Source organism: Myotis davidii, unplaced genomic scaffold (genome assembly GCF_000327345.1).
Source record: "Myotis davidii unplaced genomic scaffold, ASM32734v1 scaffold79, whole genome shotgun sequence".
Lineage (NCBI taxonomy): Eukaryota > Metazoa > Chordata > Mammalia > Chiroptera > Vespertilionidae > Myotis > Myotis davidii.
In genome coordinates, this window is record NW_006294339.1 from 975,466 (window position 1) to 996,810 (window position 21,345).

General features: G+C 40.9%; 1 protein-coding gene across 2 annotated transcripts in view; it reads right to left on the reverse strand.

Moving 5' to 3' along the window:
• Positions 1 to 2,425: 2,425 nt before the first annotated feature.
• TXNDC12 (thioredoxin domain containing 12 (endoplasmic reticulum)) overlaps positions 2,426 to 21,345 on the reverse strand; it is a 19,315-nt gene continuing 395 nt past the window's right edge. The window contains exons 2-7 of one of the 2 annotated variants that reach the window (XM_006768312.2): positions 13,289 to 13,349; positions 6,874 to 6,926; positions 6,022 to 6,095; positions 4,974 to 5,043; positions 4,165 to 4,248; positions 2,426 to 3,244 (exon numbers count right to left, since the gene is read on the reverse strand). In XM_006768312.2, coding sequence (XP_006768375.1) covers positions 3,165 to 3,244; positions 4,165 to 4,248; positions 4,974 to 5,043; positions 6,022 to 6,095; positions 6,874 to 6,926; positions 13,289 to 13,349 — 422 coding nt within the window. In that variant the 3' untranslated portion in view covers positions 2,426 to 3,164. Of the gene's footprint in view, positions 3,245 to 4,164; positions 4,249 to 4,973; positions 5,044 to 6,021; positions 6,096 to 6,873; positions 6,927 to 10,809; positions 11,755 to 13,288; positions 13,350 to 21,345 lie in introns of those variants that run through there. The other variant, XM_015566940.1, reaches the window with a different exon arrangement.

Below are 21,345 nucleotides of genomic sequence, written 5' to 3' on the forward strand. Positions count from 1 at the left end.
GGCTGATCCAGTGAGGTCAAGAGATCATGAGCCCTATCTGATTTGGCTCAGTAGATAGAGCATCACCCTGTGGATCAAAGAGTCCCGGTTTGATTCCAGTCAAGGGTACCTACCTTGGTTGCAGGCTCTTGGTTGCAGGCTCCTCCTGACCCAGGCCTGGTCAGGGCTTGTGCAGGAGGCAGCCAATCAATGTGTTTCTGTCTTTCCCTCTCTTTTCCACTCTCCCTAAAAATCAATGGAAAAATATCTTCGGGTGAGAATTAACAACAACAAAAGAAATCATGAGATCTGAGCTGGGAAATGCAATGGGGCGTTAAAGAATGAAAAGGACAAGATTTGGTGACTGATTAGCTCTACATTGGGGAGAAAAGAAATTGCGGCAACTAGGAGAGCACTGACTTGGGTGGTACCATTCCCTATGAAAAAGGGATCAGAAGACAGCCCTGGGGGTCCAGAAGTAGGTTACAGGAAGTCTACTTGTCTATTTAGCTTTCTCATAGGGTTTGGTAAGGGAAGTAAATAAGTCGCGCGCACACCCCCGCCCCCCCTAAACCTTTTGCAAAGGTTTAGTCTCATACTCCCCCTTGTGCTCTAAATAGGAACTGCATTCTCTCAGAACTGACCACTAGCCATAGTGCTGAAATTAGCCAAAGTATAGGGGTTGAAAGAAAAGGAACTAACATTCCACTGTATTTATACAGCACATTGTTTATCCATTCATCCATTGACACACACTTGAGGTGCTTCCACCTTGGCTTTTGTGAAAAAATGCTTCTATAACATGGGTGTGCAAATATCTACTTGAGTTTGTGCATTCATTCTTTGGGGTATATACTCCGAAGTGGAATTGGTGGTCAAATGGTAATTATTTAACTACCTGAGGAATCTTGGAAAACTACTTTTTGGAAAATGAGGATCTTGATATCAATTCACTGGGTATCAATTTCTGTGCTCATGTATCTCTTGTAAAGTCTTTATGTTCTCCAGCTTGAAAACTGTTCTGAGTTACACCTTGAAATACAAAGGTTAACAAAGTGTAGTGGGAAAGTGTAGTAGTGAGTTTGGAGTAAGACAGGGGTGATTAGAATCCAGCACTTAGTCTAGATACTGAGGGCAAGCCACTCCTGTCTCCAAAATTTCCTTTTCCATAAAATTAGGCTAATATTACCTATCCCACAGGACCACTGATGGGATATAAAGAGAACAGATGAAAAGATCCTACCACAGAGTGGGACAATTCACTTAAAAAGCACATTGTTTTGGGACCTTGGTGCACAGAACAGAGGACTAGCCCCCTGACCTAGAAGAGCGTGGCTGCCTGGTGACAGCCACAGATGTGCAAATAGGTAACTACAGTAAGTGGTGAGGAGCCAAGATAGATGTATTGAGGGAGGGACATTTTATCCTCATGAGAAAGGTCAGGAAAGACTCTGGAAGAGGTGGCTCAAAATGTGGATGAATAAAAAGTGTCTTAGCCCAGTCAGCGTGGCTCAGTGGTTGATTGTCAACCTATGAACCAAGAGGTCATGTACCTTGGTTGCAGGCTCCTCCTGACCCAGGCCCAGGTTCAATTCTGGTCAGGGCACATGCCTGGGTTACGCTCGATCTCCAGTGTAGGGTGTGCAGGAGGCAGCCAATCCAATGATTCTCTCTCATCATTGATGTTTCTCTCTCTCTCCCTTCCTCTCTGAAATCAATAAAAATATTTTTTTTTAAAGGAAAGATGTTTTAGGCAATGGAAGCTAGCCAAGCAAAGACACAAGAGCATAGAAGAGCACGTTGTGAATGGAACTTGAAACAATTTGGTGTCACTACAACATAAACATGTGAAGTCATGAATGGGAATAAATGAGTTTAAAGAAGTAGGCAGCTGCTTAAAGGCCAAGGTGAAGATCTTGACTTTATCCCGTGCCTTTGTTTTATCATGCTTCAAATCCTTCTGTAAAATGGAGATTATAATGTACCTTTCTCACAGGGCTATTAGGACTAAAGGCAAATGAAATGGAATAACACAGAGCACTCAGAAGAGTGCCTGGCACATAATGAGGCCGAAGTGTTTCCTAATATTAATATTATTGTCTTGAAGGTGAAGGGAAAGGCTTCAAGCAGGGGAGTGACACAGTCATATTTGCATTTTGGAAAGCAGGGAAGATGGATTGTAGGAGAGGATACTGGTAGTAGACAAATTAAGAAGCTGTCACAAGAAATAGTCTAGGAAACAGAAAAAGTCTGCTGTGCACCAAAACAGCAATAATGAGGATGGAGTGAATTCAGCTGTTTAAAAAAGTAGAATTGATGAGCTCTGATGGCTATTTGAATGTAGAAGGTATGAAAGGAGAGTCCTAAATTAGGCCCTCAAAATTAGTGCTCTCTGATCTCCATCCCTCCCTCCATTTTCCAATAACAAAAAGGCCATCACAACATACTTCTTAAAGTTTTATTAAAGTTTAATAGTACAATTATAATTTTTTTAACCCCAGTACAAAAATACAGTTGACAACTTGACAAAAATGGCTCTGCCTAGGACTTGAAGGTTTGAGTTTCTCCAACAGTAACAGGGAAAGCATGCTTCCCGCTGGGGCTGAGTCTAAGCACACAGCCATTCCCGCACACGCATGCGTGCAAACAGGGAAACCCAAGCAGGAGAAGAGGAAGGAAGTCGTAGGGATTCAGGAGGAAGGCCAAGATTATTCCCAGGAGGGGAAAAAGAGAAGAATCAGGCTGGTCTCCTTGGTGGGGTCAGAATTACTGATTTACATTTAGGGTTTATTGTTTGAAACGATAAGCAATTTCTGCAATTTTAACATTGTAGAAAAGATGCTCCTGGTCTCCCTTTACCAGCAAGGTCAGTAGAGTGGCAGGAAATGGGAAAAGATTCAAACACTTAAGTGCAAGGAGTAAACCTCCAAATGGCTCAAGTTTTATGTCAAAAGATATTATTCTTTACATTCAATGACAAATAGGTCAGAGGGGCAGGAGAAGGAAGTCGGCCACATGCTGCTGGATCCACAAACATGGAGACCAGCTTCTATTAGCAGAACTCTTCCACAGTGAGAGAGCTCCTTCCCACACAGGCAGGAGCAAGGTTTCCTGATTGGTTTAGTTGTTCTGAGTGATTCCTCAATATTCCCTCCGGGCTGCTCTCCTTCCAGAACACATTCATGTTACAACTCATCTTCAAGATGTTTCACTCTGTAGGCATCACCCGTCAGCCTTTCCTGGGCTTCCTTCATCCCCTGAATAACTGTGAAATAAAGGTTGGGGGGTGGGGAAAGGTGAGAATATGAAGTAGATCTTTAATATCTACCAGCTGACAACCAATACAGATTTTTATATTTTAGGAGAAATATGACAGTAGCATGTGATCTGGACACAAGACACAGTTCTGGATTTTAGCCTTAGTCATTGTACCTCTTAGAATTTGTCTCATCTATAAAATGAGGTAATGCTACTTACTTTGCACAGGATTATTGCAGAAATTAAATGAGCATGGACAATAAAAGTGCTTTATAAAGGTGAAGTGCCACAAAAATGTTAGTAGTTACTTCGGCTTATCCTCCAGGATTTAGAATTGAACCCGTCATAGACTGCACATGTTTACTTGACACTAGGAATAGAAAACACCCTCCTACCATCCCCATTATATCTTTTAGATGAACATTTCATGTATTTCATTTCCTGTCGAGGTTACAAGTGGCTACCTCTGTGAGCCTCAGTTCTTCAGTTTCATGTGGGTCAGTTAGCTTCCAACTAGATTTTAAGTAGTTAGGGAAGGAGCTCAGTCTTATCTTTCCCCTATATTCGACACAGGACCTAGCCAGAAGCTAGTCATGCAAGAGATGCTCAGCTAACATGTTGAACTGAGTTTCCCATCACGGACATCCCATATGGTTCATCCTAGTTCAGTGGTTCTCAACCTTCTAGCCCTTTAAATACAGTTCCTCATGTTGTGACCCCCAACCATAAAATTATTTTCGTTGCTACTTCATAACTGTAATTTTGCTAGTTATGAATCGTAATGTAAATATCTGATATGCAGGATGGTCTTAGGCGACCCCTGTGAAAGGGTCGGTCGACCGCCAAAGGGGTCACAACCCACAGGTTGAGAACCGCTGTCCTAGTTAAATCTAGCGGCAACCTTCCCTCCTTTCAACATAACCATACCTTGCTCAGCATTGGTGTAGAAATATTTGTAGCTGGGGTTCCCATTCTCATTGATAATTTCAGGACGCACCTTGCCACTGGGATCTATTGTAGACAAAATGGCACAGGGGTTGCAATTACAAGACAGGTACTTCAAACACTATATGATTACACTAGGCCTTCTGGAAAATGAGACCTGCCCATCTTTGCAGCCCATTATCTCACCGCCCTAATCCCTGTGTTTTATGTTGCAATCACAATGAATTCTTCGCCGTTTCCTGAATACAACATCCCTCCCCCATTTCTTGGCATGTGCTGTTCTCTCTTCTTGACATGTTCCTTTTCTGTTTGAGGATGATAGGATCCTCTATTTTTATTTGTATTCCCCATAGAATCTAACAGAATGCTGAGTAAAGATTAGGCAGTCATTAGTAATTTTTATAAAATTGTTTGTGGAAAGACATTTGTCTGGTTCCATTTGGCAATGGAACCCCTGCTACTTTATGGTGTCAAGGGTAAGAATTGTGGCTTATCTGTGTCCTTGTAGTGCCTCACATAGTTCTTGACTTAGAGCTGACACATAAAACGATTGTTGACTGAATAAATGGATGATCAATACTCTGTTCTTGCTCACAAAAGCAGTTAGTTATGGGAAAAACTCCTTCAGACTTGAAGTCCTGGCACTCAGAACTCTCCCCACTCTCTCTTGAAACTGCTTTTTGTTTCTTGTTTTTAGCCATCCCAGTATAGTTTCACTAGGTGGAGTCAGTGCCGAGTAATGTCTCTCTCCTTCCACATCTTGGATCCCAGATTAAGATCTTTCAGCTTACCCAGGAAAAGAATTCGTGGAATATAACCCCCATCAGGGCTGAAATCTTTATCCTTGGGCTCCTCTTCATCCTATGAATTATAAACCTTAAGTCAGATCATGTTCCCTCTCTCCTCAAATCCTTTCAGTGGCTTCTCCTCTCACTCAAGGTAAAACCTCCAAGTCATCGCAGTGGCGTAAGAGTCCCTACATGATCTGCCACCTGGGCACTTCTCTAACTCCATGTCCTACCCCTTTCTGGGCTATGTCAAGCACACTAACCTGTTTGCAGTTGCTGTCATTAAACAAGCCAGGCACGCTCCTAACACAGGCTTTTGTTCTTGGTTTTCCCCTATGCCTGGATACATTTCCCTCAGTATCCTTATGGCTCACTCCCTTTTCTGCTTCAAATCTTTGCTCAAATGCCACCTTCTTTGATAACCATGTTTGCAAACTATCCCCTCCACCCTTCAATTTTAGCCACAGCACTTACCACCATCTGATATTTGTCTGTCTCCCCGTATTCAAGTCCCCATAGGTAATTTCAATGAGGGCAAAAACAATTTGTTTTGTTCTTCACCGGTTCCCAAAACATCACTGACTTGGCACAACATTAACTGTCACTGTGTTCAGAAAATTTCCAGTACTGTGTTTAAGTAAACATTATTTTATAGAATGTACATTCAAGCTGTAACTCCAAGCCCAGACAGACTTGGCTTTCAACTGAATCACATTTTGCAGGAACTCACAGCCTGCATGTGTGACTATCCCTTTGGATCAGCTCCTATACAAAGATGTAAAAACATGGCATAATCATGGACTAAGAATGAAGGAACCTTAAAGTTCAGTCACCTTATCCAATCTCATCCAGGCCACTTCCTCCCACAAGTGGAGGCTGGACAGTTTTCTACCATGTCTGACGCAAGACTTAGTGTTAAAGGTCAAGAGAAAAATGCATACAAATAAGCAGCTAGCTCTGCTAAATAAGATTTTATACTATGAATAATGGCAATTCTAAAAGAGTGAAGACTTAAGATTAAAACAGAAAGGAGAAACTCTGGAAGTCTTACCTCAAGATTTACCATAATAAAATTATGGGCAAGTTCTGAAATTTCTGTAGATTCAGCAAATTTGGGCTTTAAAGCTGGGGGGGGGGGGGGGTGTGGAATAGAAGAAAACATCATTGTTATATCCGAACTCTACTTTGCTGAGCTGATTCATATAACTAACCCTTAAATCAGGACACCTGAATTCTGCTTCTGCTTCTGCCACTTACTTGCATAACTATGTGACCTTGAGTGATGTCATTTCTTTAAAGCTTTCACCTCATTTATAAAATATAGACAATGGTATATATATATATGAAAAATTATTACTATTTGCTTTTTTACACATTTCAATAACTCCTACTAAAGAAGTAATAGACAAAAGAGTAACAATATCACTAATGCATTTATGTTACACTACTTATTTACACTAATTTTATACTCCGTTTCCAACTAGGATTTTATAAGTATAGCATAAGAAACAAAAGAAAAAAGTCTGACTTGGAAGTGGCAGGGTGGTATAGCAGAAAAAAATACACACTACCAAGTAAAATAACCTTGGGTTCTAATTTGGTTCTCAAGTTCTGCAGGAAGATTTTCCTAACCTTCTCATGTCTCTCTGTACATTTCAGCTTCTGCTAATATTTACTGTCCATATGACTTTAGCACTTAATCTCATACTCTACTTATCTTAATTGCCTTACCCTCCAACCCCCTGCAAATATAATTGTAAATTTCTTGGGAGCAGGGAATCTATGTCATATATTTCCTTGGTATCCTTTAAAGCAATCAGCAGTCACTGGGTGAAAGTCACTACTCCTATTTTTAAATGCTAGTATTTCAGAATGCATCTAAGGTTTAATCATTTGCACTTACCTTTGCAAGCTCCACACCAGGATTTATGGATAATCACCATCAGGGGCAACCCACTTAAAAACAAAACAAAGAAATTATAATCTAGCAATTCCACTTCTTGATATCTATCCTAATAAAAATGACCAATTTATGAAGACAAAGATTAATGCACATTCATATAGTATGATTCCAATTGGGAAAATTTTAAGACAACCTATTCAATAACAGATTATTATAACAAAATTACTGATAATTCTGACATTACTGTAAATTCTGTAAATTTGGACTTTAAAGCTAAGAAGAAAAGATTGTAGAAAACATCAGATTTAAATTGTTAAGGTGATATAACTATTAAAAATGTTAATAAAAATTTTCATTGGTATAATTTTAAATTAAAAACTAGAATATAAAATCATTAGCTGTAGTTTGGTTTTATTTATACAAATATGTACAGAAGAGCGAGCCCAAAGAAAATGTAACAAAACATAACTGCAGTTATTCCTGAATAATGGGATTATGGATTTTACTATACTTTTTCTATTTTTCTACAATTAAATGTAATTTTTACAATCAAGGAGGAAAAAAAATTTTTTCTTTTTTTAAATAATTAGTGACATAATCCACCTGAATCAGTCTTGGCCAGATGAAGCTCTCTAAGTTCTCAAGGTTCAAATGACAACTTGCGGGAGGGTCCTAGGTAAGCAGTCATCATCCAACCACCGTATCAATACATCATCATACACTGTATAACACTGTATTTACTACACTAATTTATTATATTTAGCCATCTCCCCCCACCAAACTTGGATCCTTAAGGAACTCTTAGCTGTTTCTATATCTCCTACATCTGGCATATAAAATCATATTGATAGCAAACATGCATGTAGCATTTAATTTGTACTGGGCACTAATCTAAATACACATCAACTAATTAATTTAATTAACTTAATTAATTTAGTAAGTGTCAAATGAATTATCAACTCCTCATCAGAGGCCTACTAGGATAGATTTCAAACTTAGGATAGATTTCTGCCTCTAATACTAAAAAGTTATAAAGCAAATGAATAGGGCAAGCTTAGGTGACAAGCGGGATCCAGGTAAAAATAATAATAAGCAAAATGTAATAAACTTTTATTATGAAACATGGTGCTATGTGCTAAATATGCGTTATCTCACTTAAATCCTTATAATAATCTTTAGAGATATTATTAATGGTTTCATTACAATAATGAGAAAAATGAGACTCCAAAGAGATTAAATATTTGGCCACATAATATCTAGATTCTGCAACTTACTAATTGATAAATCTGACTCCAAAACTAACGTTCTTTCTAACCAGTATAGTTTACTTCAATTTAGAATGGCAATCCAGAATTCATTGGAAAAGGACTTAAAGATTTCTTAGTCCAAACCTCCATTTGTGGCAGGAATCGTAGCTCATATATCAGAAACAAAAGGTGGTATAGATTGCCTGATAAGCAAGAAATACATTACCAACCATGGCAACCTATTTTTTTAAATATTTTTTTTAACATATCCCTGCACTTACAGAAAAATCTGTTTTGCTCTCTTTTCTCCAAAGTAAACTGCTGTTCGGTGTTCTGGAACAGAGGTCAGCAAATTACAATCAGCAGACCTAATCAAGCCCACTGCCTACTTCTGCAGAGCTCTGAGATACAAATGATTTTTACATTTTAAAGTGGTTGAAACAAGTCTAAAGAATAGTACCTTGTGATATGTTAAAACTAAACATAATTCACATTTCAGTGTACATGGTTTTATTAAAACACATTGATACTTTTTCTTTCTTTTAATCCTCACCCAAGGACTTGTTTATTGATTTTTTTTTTTAATTTTCATTTTGTAGAGAGGGAGAAAGAGAACATTGATTGGCTGCCTCTCCTACATGCCCCAACCGGGGTTGAACCTACAACCTAGGCATGTGCCAACTGAGCCACACCAATCAGAGCTCATTTTTAGACTATCGCTGCTTTTGTGTTACAGTGGCAAAGCTGATAAGCTGCAACAGGGAGGCTGTGGTCCACAAAGCTTAAAATATTTACTATTTGGCCCTCTGCTGACCCTTGTTCTAAAGTGACAGTTCACATATTAATCCCTCTGAAGCCTTTGCAAAACCATCTTCTCTCAACAGCTAGTTAATCCTTTCCTCCTCTGAACTCCTAAAGCATTCTGTGTCCACCCTCTAGCTACCAGCCCCTTATGTCCTGTAATCATCTGTTTACTTGTATTTCTCAACAAACTATTAACCTCTCAAGGGCAAATATTACCCAATTCTTTAAAAAAATCACAAGCACTGTTAAGACAGGTACCTATCGTTTGTTTAATAAATAACCAACGGAAGAATGAAAGACAAACTTAAAGCGACATTTGCCTCGGAACACAGAGTGAAGCACAAATTACAGAAGTGACAATCCCTCTAGATTAGAACAAAATATCTCAATATGCACTACTGACGTGCTATTTCAAAGGCACAGCAGAAATACATAGGGGTTGGCAAAAGTAGGTTTACAGTTGTTTGTATGGAAAATAATGTAACTAATAAATACTAGAATAAACTTTCATGTATTCACAACTGTAGACCTACTTTCGCCCACCCCTGTATGTAGATCTAAAATGTTACATTAATTATATGAAGAACATTAAGTTACATTAAGTGAAAGAGATTCCAGCCGACTCTTTCTAAAAGGTTTTATTAAATGACATAATCTAGTGGCTATGTCTTTTATTTCCACTAGAACCAAAGCTTCCCAAGGACAGAAACCAGTGGATTTATCTGTGACCCCCAGACCCAGGACAGACTAGCCAAAATCTTAGGTACAGTACTAAAAAAAACTATTTGTGGTATGAAAGAAGGGCCAGTGCAGATGCAGAACTGGGCCATCTTAGGTTTCTGTTCACAAGTGTTTTTAAAACAATTCATCCATCCGGTCTGCTTTCCCACAGTTCAGCTGGGGGAAGTCAATGCAGTGTGATATCCCAAGTAAGATCCCATTCTAAGCGAGCCCTGTCCATCTGAGCTCTGTCCTCTGAGGAAATTTGCCAAGATCCTTCAAGCTAGTTCCCCAGTTTTTCTAGTCTCAGAGTATGCTCTGAGTCTAAACTCAAGGCCTGGCACAGGGGCATTCTGCAAAGTGTGAGTCAGTCGCAACAGCTCTAGGACCGCACATCAGTATGCTCTGCAGACCTTCAGATTATTTTTCTCAGAGAAATACAGGGCAGTAGAGGTTAGACAAGGAGCCACGGCCTGTCCCCAAACACCTCCGGTCAGAGCAGGCTCTGGTTCAGATACTGCAGAAACATGTTGGCCAGCTGAGGCAGATTCTCATTATTGGGATGCGTTTTGGTGTAGGAAATAAACTGGCGCCGGAGGCGGCTCAGTTCGGCCATGGACAAAGGCCGGGTAAACTGAAGGTGTTCCGTGGTCCCGGGAAGCCTAAGCAAGTCTCCGGGGACTGCGCTCTTCTGCGCTTCCATCAGTCCCGCCAACACCTGGCTGGTGACCTGATCCAGCTGGTGCAGAAAGCTGCCGGAGGCAAGGGGCTGGGACTGGGTAGACTGATGGGGTGGAGGAGCAGGGTTCTCAAAAAGGGCAGCCCGGATCTCTGCGAGGGGCAACGGCTCCTCTAAGCCCACCAAGGTGAACAGGGGTCGGTCCCAGCGGTTCCGCGAGTCCGGAGCCTCGAAGCGCAGCATTAGGGCCTCCAGAAGTTCGGGAGGGTACAAGGCACTGGACACGTGGTTTGCAGCTTTCTCGAAATCAGGGATCACGGCAGCTGGGAGATCTGGCGTCCCGGTTTCCTTCGGCTCCAGTTCCGTAAGTAGGTGTGCCTGGGTTCCCCCATTTACTACCGAGTCCACTGCTCGCGCTTCCGGAAAGGCGCGGGCGCCCGCCGACGGAGGTCTCCCTCCCTCTTGGGCGCGCGGCCGCCAACTCACACTGACGTTCCGGCTCTGCTTCTCCTGCGCAGCCGCCACCCGAGGTCCGCCGCTCGGACTGCCGGGCCGGACGCAGTAGACCAGGCAGAGCGGGGTGCGCGCCGCCCGCGCCAGGCAGTAGAGCTCGTAGCGGAAGCCCTTAATGTAGTTAATGGAGTCAAGGATGACCACCTCGTGACGACTCAGGCGCCGCTCCACGGCAGCGCGCAGGGCCCCCCGCAGCGCCTTCTCGCGGGCCGAGTCGCCGTACACTGTCGGGTCCTCCGCCCCCAGCACCGCCGCGTCGTCCACCACGTACACCGCGTGGCCCTCGGCCGCCAGCGCCCCGCGGAGCTCCTCTGCGCGTCGGCTCTTGCCGCAGTACGGCAGCCCGCAAAACACTACCAGCGGCATCCTCCCAGGGCGCGGCCATGTGCAACCCGCACGTCAACTTCCCGGTGGCCGGCGTCTAAGACGCAAACCGGAAGTGCAAACTGAACTTCCGGCAGGCCTCGGCTCTTATAGGACCTCTTGTTGCTATGGAAACGAGAGTCCCAGCCAACTAGCCCCAGGTCCTCTTCTCTCGGAAAGGAGATAAGAGACTAGAATGGCATCATTTATTTATGTCAAATGTTACAGGCCTCATGGGACTGTTATCTCCCTGTGGCCAAGGACTTTACCCATTCATTTCTAATGGGGCCTTTGTCAACATTAAATATTGCAAAAACAATCAGAACTATATTTAGTATGTAGAAGACAATTCACAAATGCTAGTTCCCCTTCATTCCTTACACCCAGTGACTCTCAATAGCTGTTTATTCAATAGCCATTTCAGTCACTCAACATCTCTGTGTTTGGGGATTCAGAGATGAACACAAAACAGTTCCCCTATAGGAGATCAAGGGTCTGAATGGGAAGAGTTAGGCACCTACAAGCAGGATAATATATACTACTAGAGGCCCGATGCATGAAATTTGTGCAAGAGTAGGCCTTCCTTCCCCCAGCTGCCTGTGCTGGCTTCCCTCCGGCTGCTGGCAGGCACCCAGGCCCCAGGTTTCCCTCTAGCACCCAGGACTGAGCTTCCCTCCAGCTGCCAGCAGGCACCCAGGCCCCAGGCTTCCCTCACAGCCCCAGCTTCATCCAGAAGATCCTCCAGAAGGATGTCCAGAAGGACATCTGGTCTAACTAGAATATTATGCTTTTATTATAGATAATGGAGGGTGGATATAGGTTGGGTTGTAACAGTACAGGGAAAAAAAAACACAAACTGCCCAGAAAAATCACTGAAGACTTTATCTAAAAACAGCCATTTGATTTAGAACTTCAAAGACTAATAGGAATTTTTCTCCTAAGTAAGGTTGCCAGATAAAATACATAATGCTTAGTTAAATTTGAATTTCAGATAAACAACAACAAAAAAATTTTTTAATATATTTTTTTACTGATTTTAGATAGAGGGAGATAGAAACATTAATGAAAGAGATCCCCCACTAGGGATTGAGCCTGCAACCCAGGCATGTGCCCTGACCAGGAATCAAACCAAAGCATGATTTCCTGGTTCATGAGTCGATGCTCAACCAGTGAGACACACTGGCCAAGCAAAAAAAAATTTTTTTTAATATAGGTATGTCTCAAACATTACATGGGGCATATTTAAAATTATTGTTTACCCAAAATTAAAATTTAACTGAGCATCCTTTATTTTTATTTGCTAAATCTGATAATCCTACTCTAATTCAGAAGGTATGAGACTCAGAACCATGAAGCTGTAGAATCTGTTCTAGCAAAAGCAAACACTATAGTTTGTGTTTCTGTGCAAGTATATGTGTGTAAGGTAGGTGCACATAAGTATAGTGGGTCTTTGTATTTCTCCAAAACATTTAAGTCTTGGCTCTGCCACTACTAGCCGTGTAAACTATTGTCAAGTTATTTAACCATTCTGTATCTCAATTTCCTCTCCTGCATAACAGTTCTTACTTCACAGGCTGAACCAACCTTAAAGGTTGTGAGGATTAAATGAATTAATGCATACAAAGCACTTCCCTCCCCTGCTCTGCCTTTTTCTCTCCCTTTGTGTCAGTTATCTGTGCACAGACTTGGAATTTTAAGACTACTCAACTAGAGACTAGTAGCCAGCATGGTTTACTGGTTGAGTGCAGGCTCTGAAGCCAGAATGCCTGCATCTGAATCTTGGCTTCACCACTTACTAGCTGTGTGATTTTTGGCAAGTTACATAATTGCTCTATACCTTAGTTTTCTTTCTTCAAAATGAAGGCAACAACAGTACCCACCTCAAAAGAGTTATTATGAGAATTAAATAAGCTAATTCACATAATTCAATGTCTGGTGCATAGTAAGCACTTACTAGATGTTAGATAGTATTAGTGTTGTTGTTATCATGCAAGTATTCATTTTTGCTCTGCTTTGGCACGACCTTCACATACTAAAATGTCCGAAAAGTGTTTTACCACCCTAAATAATCTAAAACCATATCTTATACCTGGCAGCTGCTTCTCTCTTCCCATCTTCTAGTGTCCTCCAATGAATGTGATCTCCAAAACCTAGAAGAAAAGAGACTTATAAACATTCACACATGAATAAAGAGCAAAGACCCAAGAAAGAAGTGTGGCATGTTCACCCATAAAAAAGGCTTTCCTCTATCAAGAGCATGGTGTTCAAGTCCCTGCTCCACCACTTTCTGGGTTTTTTGGACCATGGACTGTCCCATACCTCAAGCTTCACTTTTCAGACCTGTAAAATGGAGATAACATTGCCTACTGATAGTTTTTAAGGAAAATAAAGTCTGTAAAATGCTTTGTAATCTAACACAGAGTATGCAAATAATACAATAGGAATGAATGGGAATTTTCCACAGAGTAAACATAAAGCAGGTCATAACAAATCATTACTAGTTGAAGACAATTCAGCAATATTACTTTTGAGTCTGAAAGAGATGGATGACGACTCCAATGCCTATTAAATGCATGAATTTTGTGAATAAAGTAAGCTCTCCAAGTCCCAATTTCTTCATCTGTAAAAATCAAGATAATATACCCACCTCCAAGTGTGGGTGTAAAGATTAAATGAGATAATATTTTTAAAGCTTTTCTTGTCTCAATTCCCCAAACTTCAGCCAGAGTGATATTTTAAAATCACATCTCTGGTGGGTAAAAACTTTTCAGAGGCTTTCCAAGCCCTAAAAAGAAAGGCCAAACTCTTGCAGGAGGACTTACAAAGCCTTTAGAACATGGCACTTGCCCACCTCTCCAGGCTCACTTTCCACACTTTTCCTAAAATCTTACACACAAAGCTTCTTTCAATTCCTTAAATGCAGCATGCACTTTCTCCCCTCCAGCTTTCATAATCACTGCTCCTCCTGCCTTTCCTTCCACCTTCACCTCCCCTTCATTCTTCAGGTATAAACCTAGAGGGCATTTCTTCTAGTAAATCTTCCCTGATTCCCATGACAGCACTTCCCAGGCTGAATTGTAAATGCTGGACATGGTCCCCTTTACCCCAAAGCGAATTCCCTAAGAGTTGGGAACATAACTGTCTTATTCCCTCCTGTTTGCCTAGCTCTTAGCTCTATACGTGGCCAAGGAAAGTGCTCCATAAAGTATTTTATTGAGTAAATGAATCTTATTTCAGCAATAACATAAATTACTCAATTTTATATCTGGAAAATGTTAGTGATCATAATAATGCTAGCTGCTATTTATGGACCACCTTCTATATTCTTGGCATATCACATGTATTACCTCATTTGAATTTGGCAATAATTTATAATAATCCTCTCTTACTTAACCTCTCTATACTTGTTTTCTCATCATTAAAATAGGTATAAGTGATCAGTAAATGGCAGCGTTTGTTATCTTTACAGTTGAGACTTCTGAGGCTCAGAGAAGTTACATAACCTATACCAGGTCACAGAGCTGGTAAATGGTCAAGTTGGGATTTAAACTTCAATTTTATGACTTTTCAATTACTATACTATCTCCCACGCCTTTCTTTCCTAGAAATAAATTCAAATTTCCATCATTGTTAACACAGAGGAATAAATAGCTCATTCAGATTAGCACATGGGGGCAAAATCCAAACTAACCATCATCCCTTTGGGAATAAATAGCTCATTCAGATTAGCTATTAGCTTTGGGGGCAAAATCCAAACTAACCATCATCCCTTTTCATTCCCAACAGCATGGGCTGCTGACCCAGAGGAAATGTGTCGCTTGCCGAGGGCCCAAAGTCTAATCCTGAATAGTGAACAATTACATAAGAGCACAACTGGGAGGATGTTCAGGAGAATTGGAAGGTACTTAATGTGATCCCCATCGTTCTGCTTGTCAACACCTAAACTCAGGCAACTTAATCCTGCTTTGGCAGGATGCCCAACTAGACAACTCTGTCTACCCCCTCCTCCTCCCTCCCTTTCACTCTCTCTAAAAACCAATGGAAAAAAATATCCTGGGGTAAGGATTCAGAAAAAGAGTTTGGATTTGTATATATTCATTTTGAGATGTTTACTAGACATCCAATTGGAGATGCTGAATGAACAACGAATATCTGAACCTGAAATGCAAAGGAGTTATGAGCATATGAATGTAATTTAAAGCCTGAGACTGAATAAGATCCCACAGGAGTGAGTATAGATGGAGAGGAAGTCCAAGAGCCCCGGAGTCCTCCCAGGGAGATAAAGGACAACTAGCCAAGGCCATAAAAAGGAACTGCCAGTGAGATCGGCAGAAAACCAGCAGTGCGTGGAGTCCTACAATCTAAGTGTTTCCAAGATGCTTCAAGAAGGAAAGGTGATCAACTGACTCCACTATTCCTGTTAAATCAGAAATGACCACTGGATTTAGCAACTGAGGAACAGTGCTGACTTTGGCAAGACCAGCTTCAACAGAGGAGTGAAGATGACAGCATAATTAGAGCAAATCAAGAGAGCCCAAAGGATGATTTCTAGAGCTAGGACACACAGCACTTTCAAATAATTTTGCTGAAGTGGGGAAAGGGCATTGCTAAAGGGAGCTATGAGTTGAGGAAGGGTTTTAACTCAATGGAAAGAGAAGTATAGGATGTTGAAAGCTGATAGAAATTATATAATAATGGAAGAAAAGCTGATGATACAAGATGAGAAGAGAGGGTAAAAAAACATCGTGAGCCTTAGCAGTTTAGCTCAATGGATAGAGCGTTGGCCTGTGACTGAAGGGTCCTGGGTTTGACTCTGGTCAAGGGCACATGCCTGGGTTGCCGGCTCGATCCCCAGCGTGGAGCATGCAGCCAATCAATAAATCTCTCTCATCATTGATATCTCTATCTCTCTCCCTCTCCCTTCCTCTCTGAAATCAATAAAAATGTGTGTTTTTTTAAAATATTGTGAGTAGGTAAAAGGACATGGGATTTATTACTCAAGTAGAGGGATTAGCCTTTGCTAGGAGCACAGTTTATCCAACAAAGATAGGAAAGGAAGAATATATGAACACTGGTGCTAGAAGGTAGGTAAATGTAGTGGTGACAGTTTTTGAAAGGTCTCTTTTAATTCCTTCTGTTATATAGGAAGCATGGTCACCAGCTGAGAGCAAGGGTTGTGGAAGAAGCGTGGAGGTTTGAAGAGATGAGGAAATATGAAATAGTCCCCTAGGAGAAAAGAACCAGAGAAAAAGGATAAGTAAAGGGCATGTTTCAGGAAGGAAGGGATCCCAGAAGAAAGCTTAGATACAAGGAACAGTGAGCAAATAAATTGGTAAACACGTAGATACTTCTAAGTATTAAGTGTAGAAAAGTTTGTAATGCTCAACTTGTAGAGTTTTTTAAAAAAGACAACTAAAGTGCAAGACAACAACTACTTATAAAGAGAAAATGACTTAAGTTAAAGTGCTCTTAATAACATCAAGATATTAATGTTAGATTTTGTTAAGTATGCAAGTAAAATTTCAAGAGTAACCACTAAAAGAACTAGAGCGTCAACTTCCAAACTAATAAAGTAGATAAAACAAGAACAAGCAAATACTCAACCTCTAAATGGAGAGAAAAAAAAGCATAGAAAAAACAGAAGCAATGGAAACTGGACGAGAGAAATATGACCATCTCTAATCACCACAAACATCATAATCACCACAAACATAAGTGGACTAAATTTTCCAGTTGGAGTTAAAAGACAGTAATGGTCATATTTGTGTGTGTGTGTGTGTGTGTGTGTGTGTTTTTAAAGAACATGAAACTATGAGGTTTATAAGAGCACCTAAAAAAGGACTTATAAAAGTAAAAAATAAAATGATATATATATACCAGGCAAATGATAGCCAAAAGAAAGTCAGGGAAGCTAGATTAATATCAGGTAAAATAAAATTTCTCCATAAACTTGGGCTACTCAGGAGCTAGCTGACAAAACTTACAGTCACAGGAGTTATTTCTAAGAAAGTCCCTCGGGCAGCACGGTTCAATGGAATTTTCTGCACTGATGGGAATGTTCTGTATCTGCACTGTTCAATGTAGTAACCACAAGCCTAAGGTGGCTGGTGAGTACTTGAAAGGTAGCTAATGCAACTGAGAAGCTAAATTTTTAATTGTATTGAATTTTAATTAATTTAAAATTTAAGAGTGACACATGGCTAGTGCTACTGTATTGGACAGCACAAACTTAAGAGATTAGTCCAATCCTTGCATACTACAAGGGTCTAGAAAAGGACAGAGCCTACCCAAAACCACAGAGGAAGCCCACAACCAGAATTTAGGTCTCTTGATTCCTAATTAACATTCTTCTCTGGTACCCCAACAGTTCCTTAGCCACCTTACTGCATTATCCCTAAGAGTAAATCTAGAGGTGTAATTTGAAATAGTTCACTACATGTACAAAATTTCTTCAAAAATTCATAGTAAAAAGTAACTGGATTTTTTTTAAATAATAGGAATAATCATCATCATTACTTTTTGATTTCTTACTTAGGTGATAATTATAATAACATAATGATACGATAACAGTATCAATGACTAACATTCATATGGCATTTATTACATGCCAGGCACAGTTTTGCGTGCTTTTACATGTACTGACATTTAATCCTCACAATAAACTTATGAGGTAGAAACTCTAATATTCCCATTTTACAAATATGGAACCTGAAGTTAAATAGCTTGCTAAAGGTTACACTTCCAGTACCTGGCAGAGCTGAGATTAGAACCTACCTAGGTGGTTGAGTTGCAGAGTCTATAGTGTAACCACGCACAAGACTCAACTGCCTCTTTAGCAAAAGTTAAACGAATGAAGAAGGAGTGTAGCTTCACCAAAGCAGAATGTAAACACTGCCTTCAGATCTAGAAAACCTAAGTTTTTTGTTTCCCTTCAAAAATGACTTGAAAGGGTACAGTATTTACCTTGTTACTGAAATCACCTACTCCCCGACACCACCCCCACACACACCCATGCCAACGTGGAACATTTGAAGAGAGTCCAGTTTCCTAAAGTGTCACCTGCACAGCCACTTAATTTATGCCAGTTTCTGCAAAGTGAGCTGAAGGCTTCCACGTCAGCAAATCCTTTCCTAAAAACATTAATATAAAAAAAAGGAAGAAAAAAATAGGAAAGTGACCATTCCTAGACACAGTATTTACATCAGACTTCCCAAGCTCTTCATCCTAAAATTGATTTCACGAGTGTAAACTAAAGAAAAGTATTATTCGCCCCCTCCCAGCTGACAAAAGGTCAAGTGTCAGAGCTGGCAGCCACATCTCTAAAATAGGGAACATTGTACCTGAGAGGTAGAATAACACAGTGGCCCCCCAAAAAAGGTCTATCTGTGGTCAAACAGAGCTGGATTGGAATCCTAGTTCAGTCACTTGCTGTTTGCATAAATGCAAAATATGCCTAAGAAAAATATCTATTCCATAGGATTGTTGTGAATGTGAAGAGGGAACAATGTGGAATGTAAACACTCCCCACGTGTCAGTCCCTACTTTTTATTCCAAAGATGTGACTATCATTTTTCTGTTTCAGGAGGAGAGCACATAAACTGCCCCCTCTCCCACCCCCCCCAAGAGGAGTTTCTGCCCTCAGAGGCAGGAGTGTATGTGCTTATTAAGAGCACTGGCTCTGGGACGTGTAGCCCAGCTAGCCCACTTACTCTCTATGTGACTCCTGTGCCCCACTTTAGGTTCTTTATCTGTGAAACGGGGATGATCTCAGAAGGTTGCTATGAGGATTAAACCAGCCAATATATGAAAAGTGCACAGAACGGTGCCTGAATATAGCAATGTACGTAAATGTTAGTTGTTACACTTCTCCCCATAGGTAATATAGTTCAAATTTTTAGCACATGGAGAATAACAAAACTATTTTAGAACTCTAGACTGTTAGATCTGGAAGAATTCTTAGGGATCATTTCTAGTTCAACTCTCTTATTTAATAAATGGTCTGCAGGGAAGACCACAGCTGACTATATGGTCTGACCAGGATTAAAACCAGGCCTTTTCCGGCGGGTGTGGTTAAATGGTTGAGCATCAACCCAAGAACCAAGAGGTTACCAGTTCAATTTCTGGTCAGGGCACATGCCCGGGTTATGGGCTCAATCCCCAGTAGGGAGTACGCAGGGGGCAGCCAGTTGATGTTTCTCTCTCATCGATGTTTCTCTCTCTCCCTCTACCTTTAAAAATCAATAAAAGCATATAAAAAAAAACCAAACACACAAAACCCCAAGCCTCCTGATTCTTATTCAGTGCTCATACCATACCACTGTACTTCCTCTTCTTAATGAAAACAGTAGAGTCATGAAGTTTCTCCTGTCTGCAAACCACCAGGCCATCTTCAGGAAAGAGCCAGAGCTACTTAGACCATGTCATGTAATTGCCTGCTTACTTGTCTTGATTAGTCTTTACACTACTTCCCATTCCACAGGCTTTTCTTACAAGATGAACTCAACATTCCCCTATGCAGCAAGAGTGGGGGAGTTAATGTCCCTCCCCGCTGAACCGGCCCAGACAGAGTAGAGTGGGAGCTATGCTATGTGACTTGTAAAGCTAGATAATAAAAATGCAATGCATTTCCACCTTGTTCTTCTGAGGCACTCACTCTTGAAATCCATCTGTCTTACTGTAAGGACGCCCACACTAGCCCATGAAGAAACTGACATCACAGAACAGAGACACACACCTTCCCCATTGTGCCTTCTTTGAATTCCTGACCCACAGAATTGTCAACATAATAAAATGATTTCTTTACACCATTTTTGAGTGGTTTGTTATACGGCAACGATAACTAGAATAACCACAAGAGCTTCATGTCTAACAAGGAATAAAAATACTGAATACATGACTCCAAGGGACTGCCTACAATTAACACAGTAACTAGAACAGAGTAAATTATCTGTTGATGTCTCAGGTAGTTATTATTATGCCCACTTTTGCAGATGAGAAACTAAGCTTTGAGAAGTTAAGCAACTTGCCCTAGGCCTCTCAGCTTGTTAGTGGCAGAATAAATTAAAACTCAGGTCAAAACCCACACTCCTAACACTACCCTTCTGTCTCCCTTAGTACTTACAATTTTACACCAAAAATACAGTAATCTGTTTTAAAATGGGGTTGTCAGTATTTAAAATATCCTGGCCCAGTAGAATTCACCATGTAGTTTCATCACTGAGATGGAAACCCACATATCAGCTCAGAGAAGCATTCCTGACCTTCCTAGTTCAGGTAATATTAGTTCCCTCATCTTTCCAGCCTCTCCATCCCAATTTCATTTTATTTCCAGTACTTATCCCAAGCTGAAACTGTCTTATTGACAGGAGTGTCCAAGACGGTGCCTGGAATATGGTAGGTGATCAAAAATTATTTACTGAATTAAGGAGGGACTGTATTCAGGCACACTGAATGTCCACAAAATCTCATCACACACCGATAAATGAACAAATAGGGAGGATAAGAGAAATCGAATTTCAAACAGCAGAACTGCAGGAGAGTCTTTCCATACAGTAAGATCAGCACAAAAAAAAAAAAAAAAAGGAAGGGGAGGGGAATCAACGCTACCACTCACCAGCTTAGAAAAGCATAAACCCTCAGTTCGAATGAAGATGTAAGAAATGGGATGGAGTAGGGAGATCACATCTTCTATTCTCTACTCATAACCACTGAATAACTCCTCAGCATTCACAAACCAACAATTCAGTTTCTTCAGACACACTAAGGGAACCACAGGAGGGACAACTGTTGGTGGCCCCTCTAACTTCAGACCTTCTACCTTCTTTTAGCCCTTCCTTTTGCACCAGTCACCACTTCCTGGAATGCAGGTATGGTTCCCCCGAGGGCAAGGAGGCAGTAACCTTCCTCTTGAGGTTGAGGTAAGTTGGGGAATCTCTGCATATGCATGTCCAAAAAAGACCCTATTTCTCCCAGCAGTAAAGGTGGCTGTTCCTGAGGACCTACCAAGTGCTAAGCACTGTGCTGGGCTCTTACACATGCTTCTTCTAATTTAAGGGCCATTCCTTACCCCATCCCAAGAACAACGTCCCATCACATCATGCCCGAGACCCGCTCCTCCCTACCCCAAGAAATCTTTTTCAAACCCCA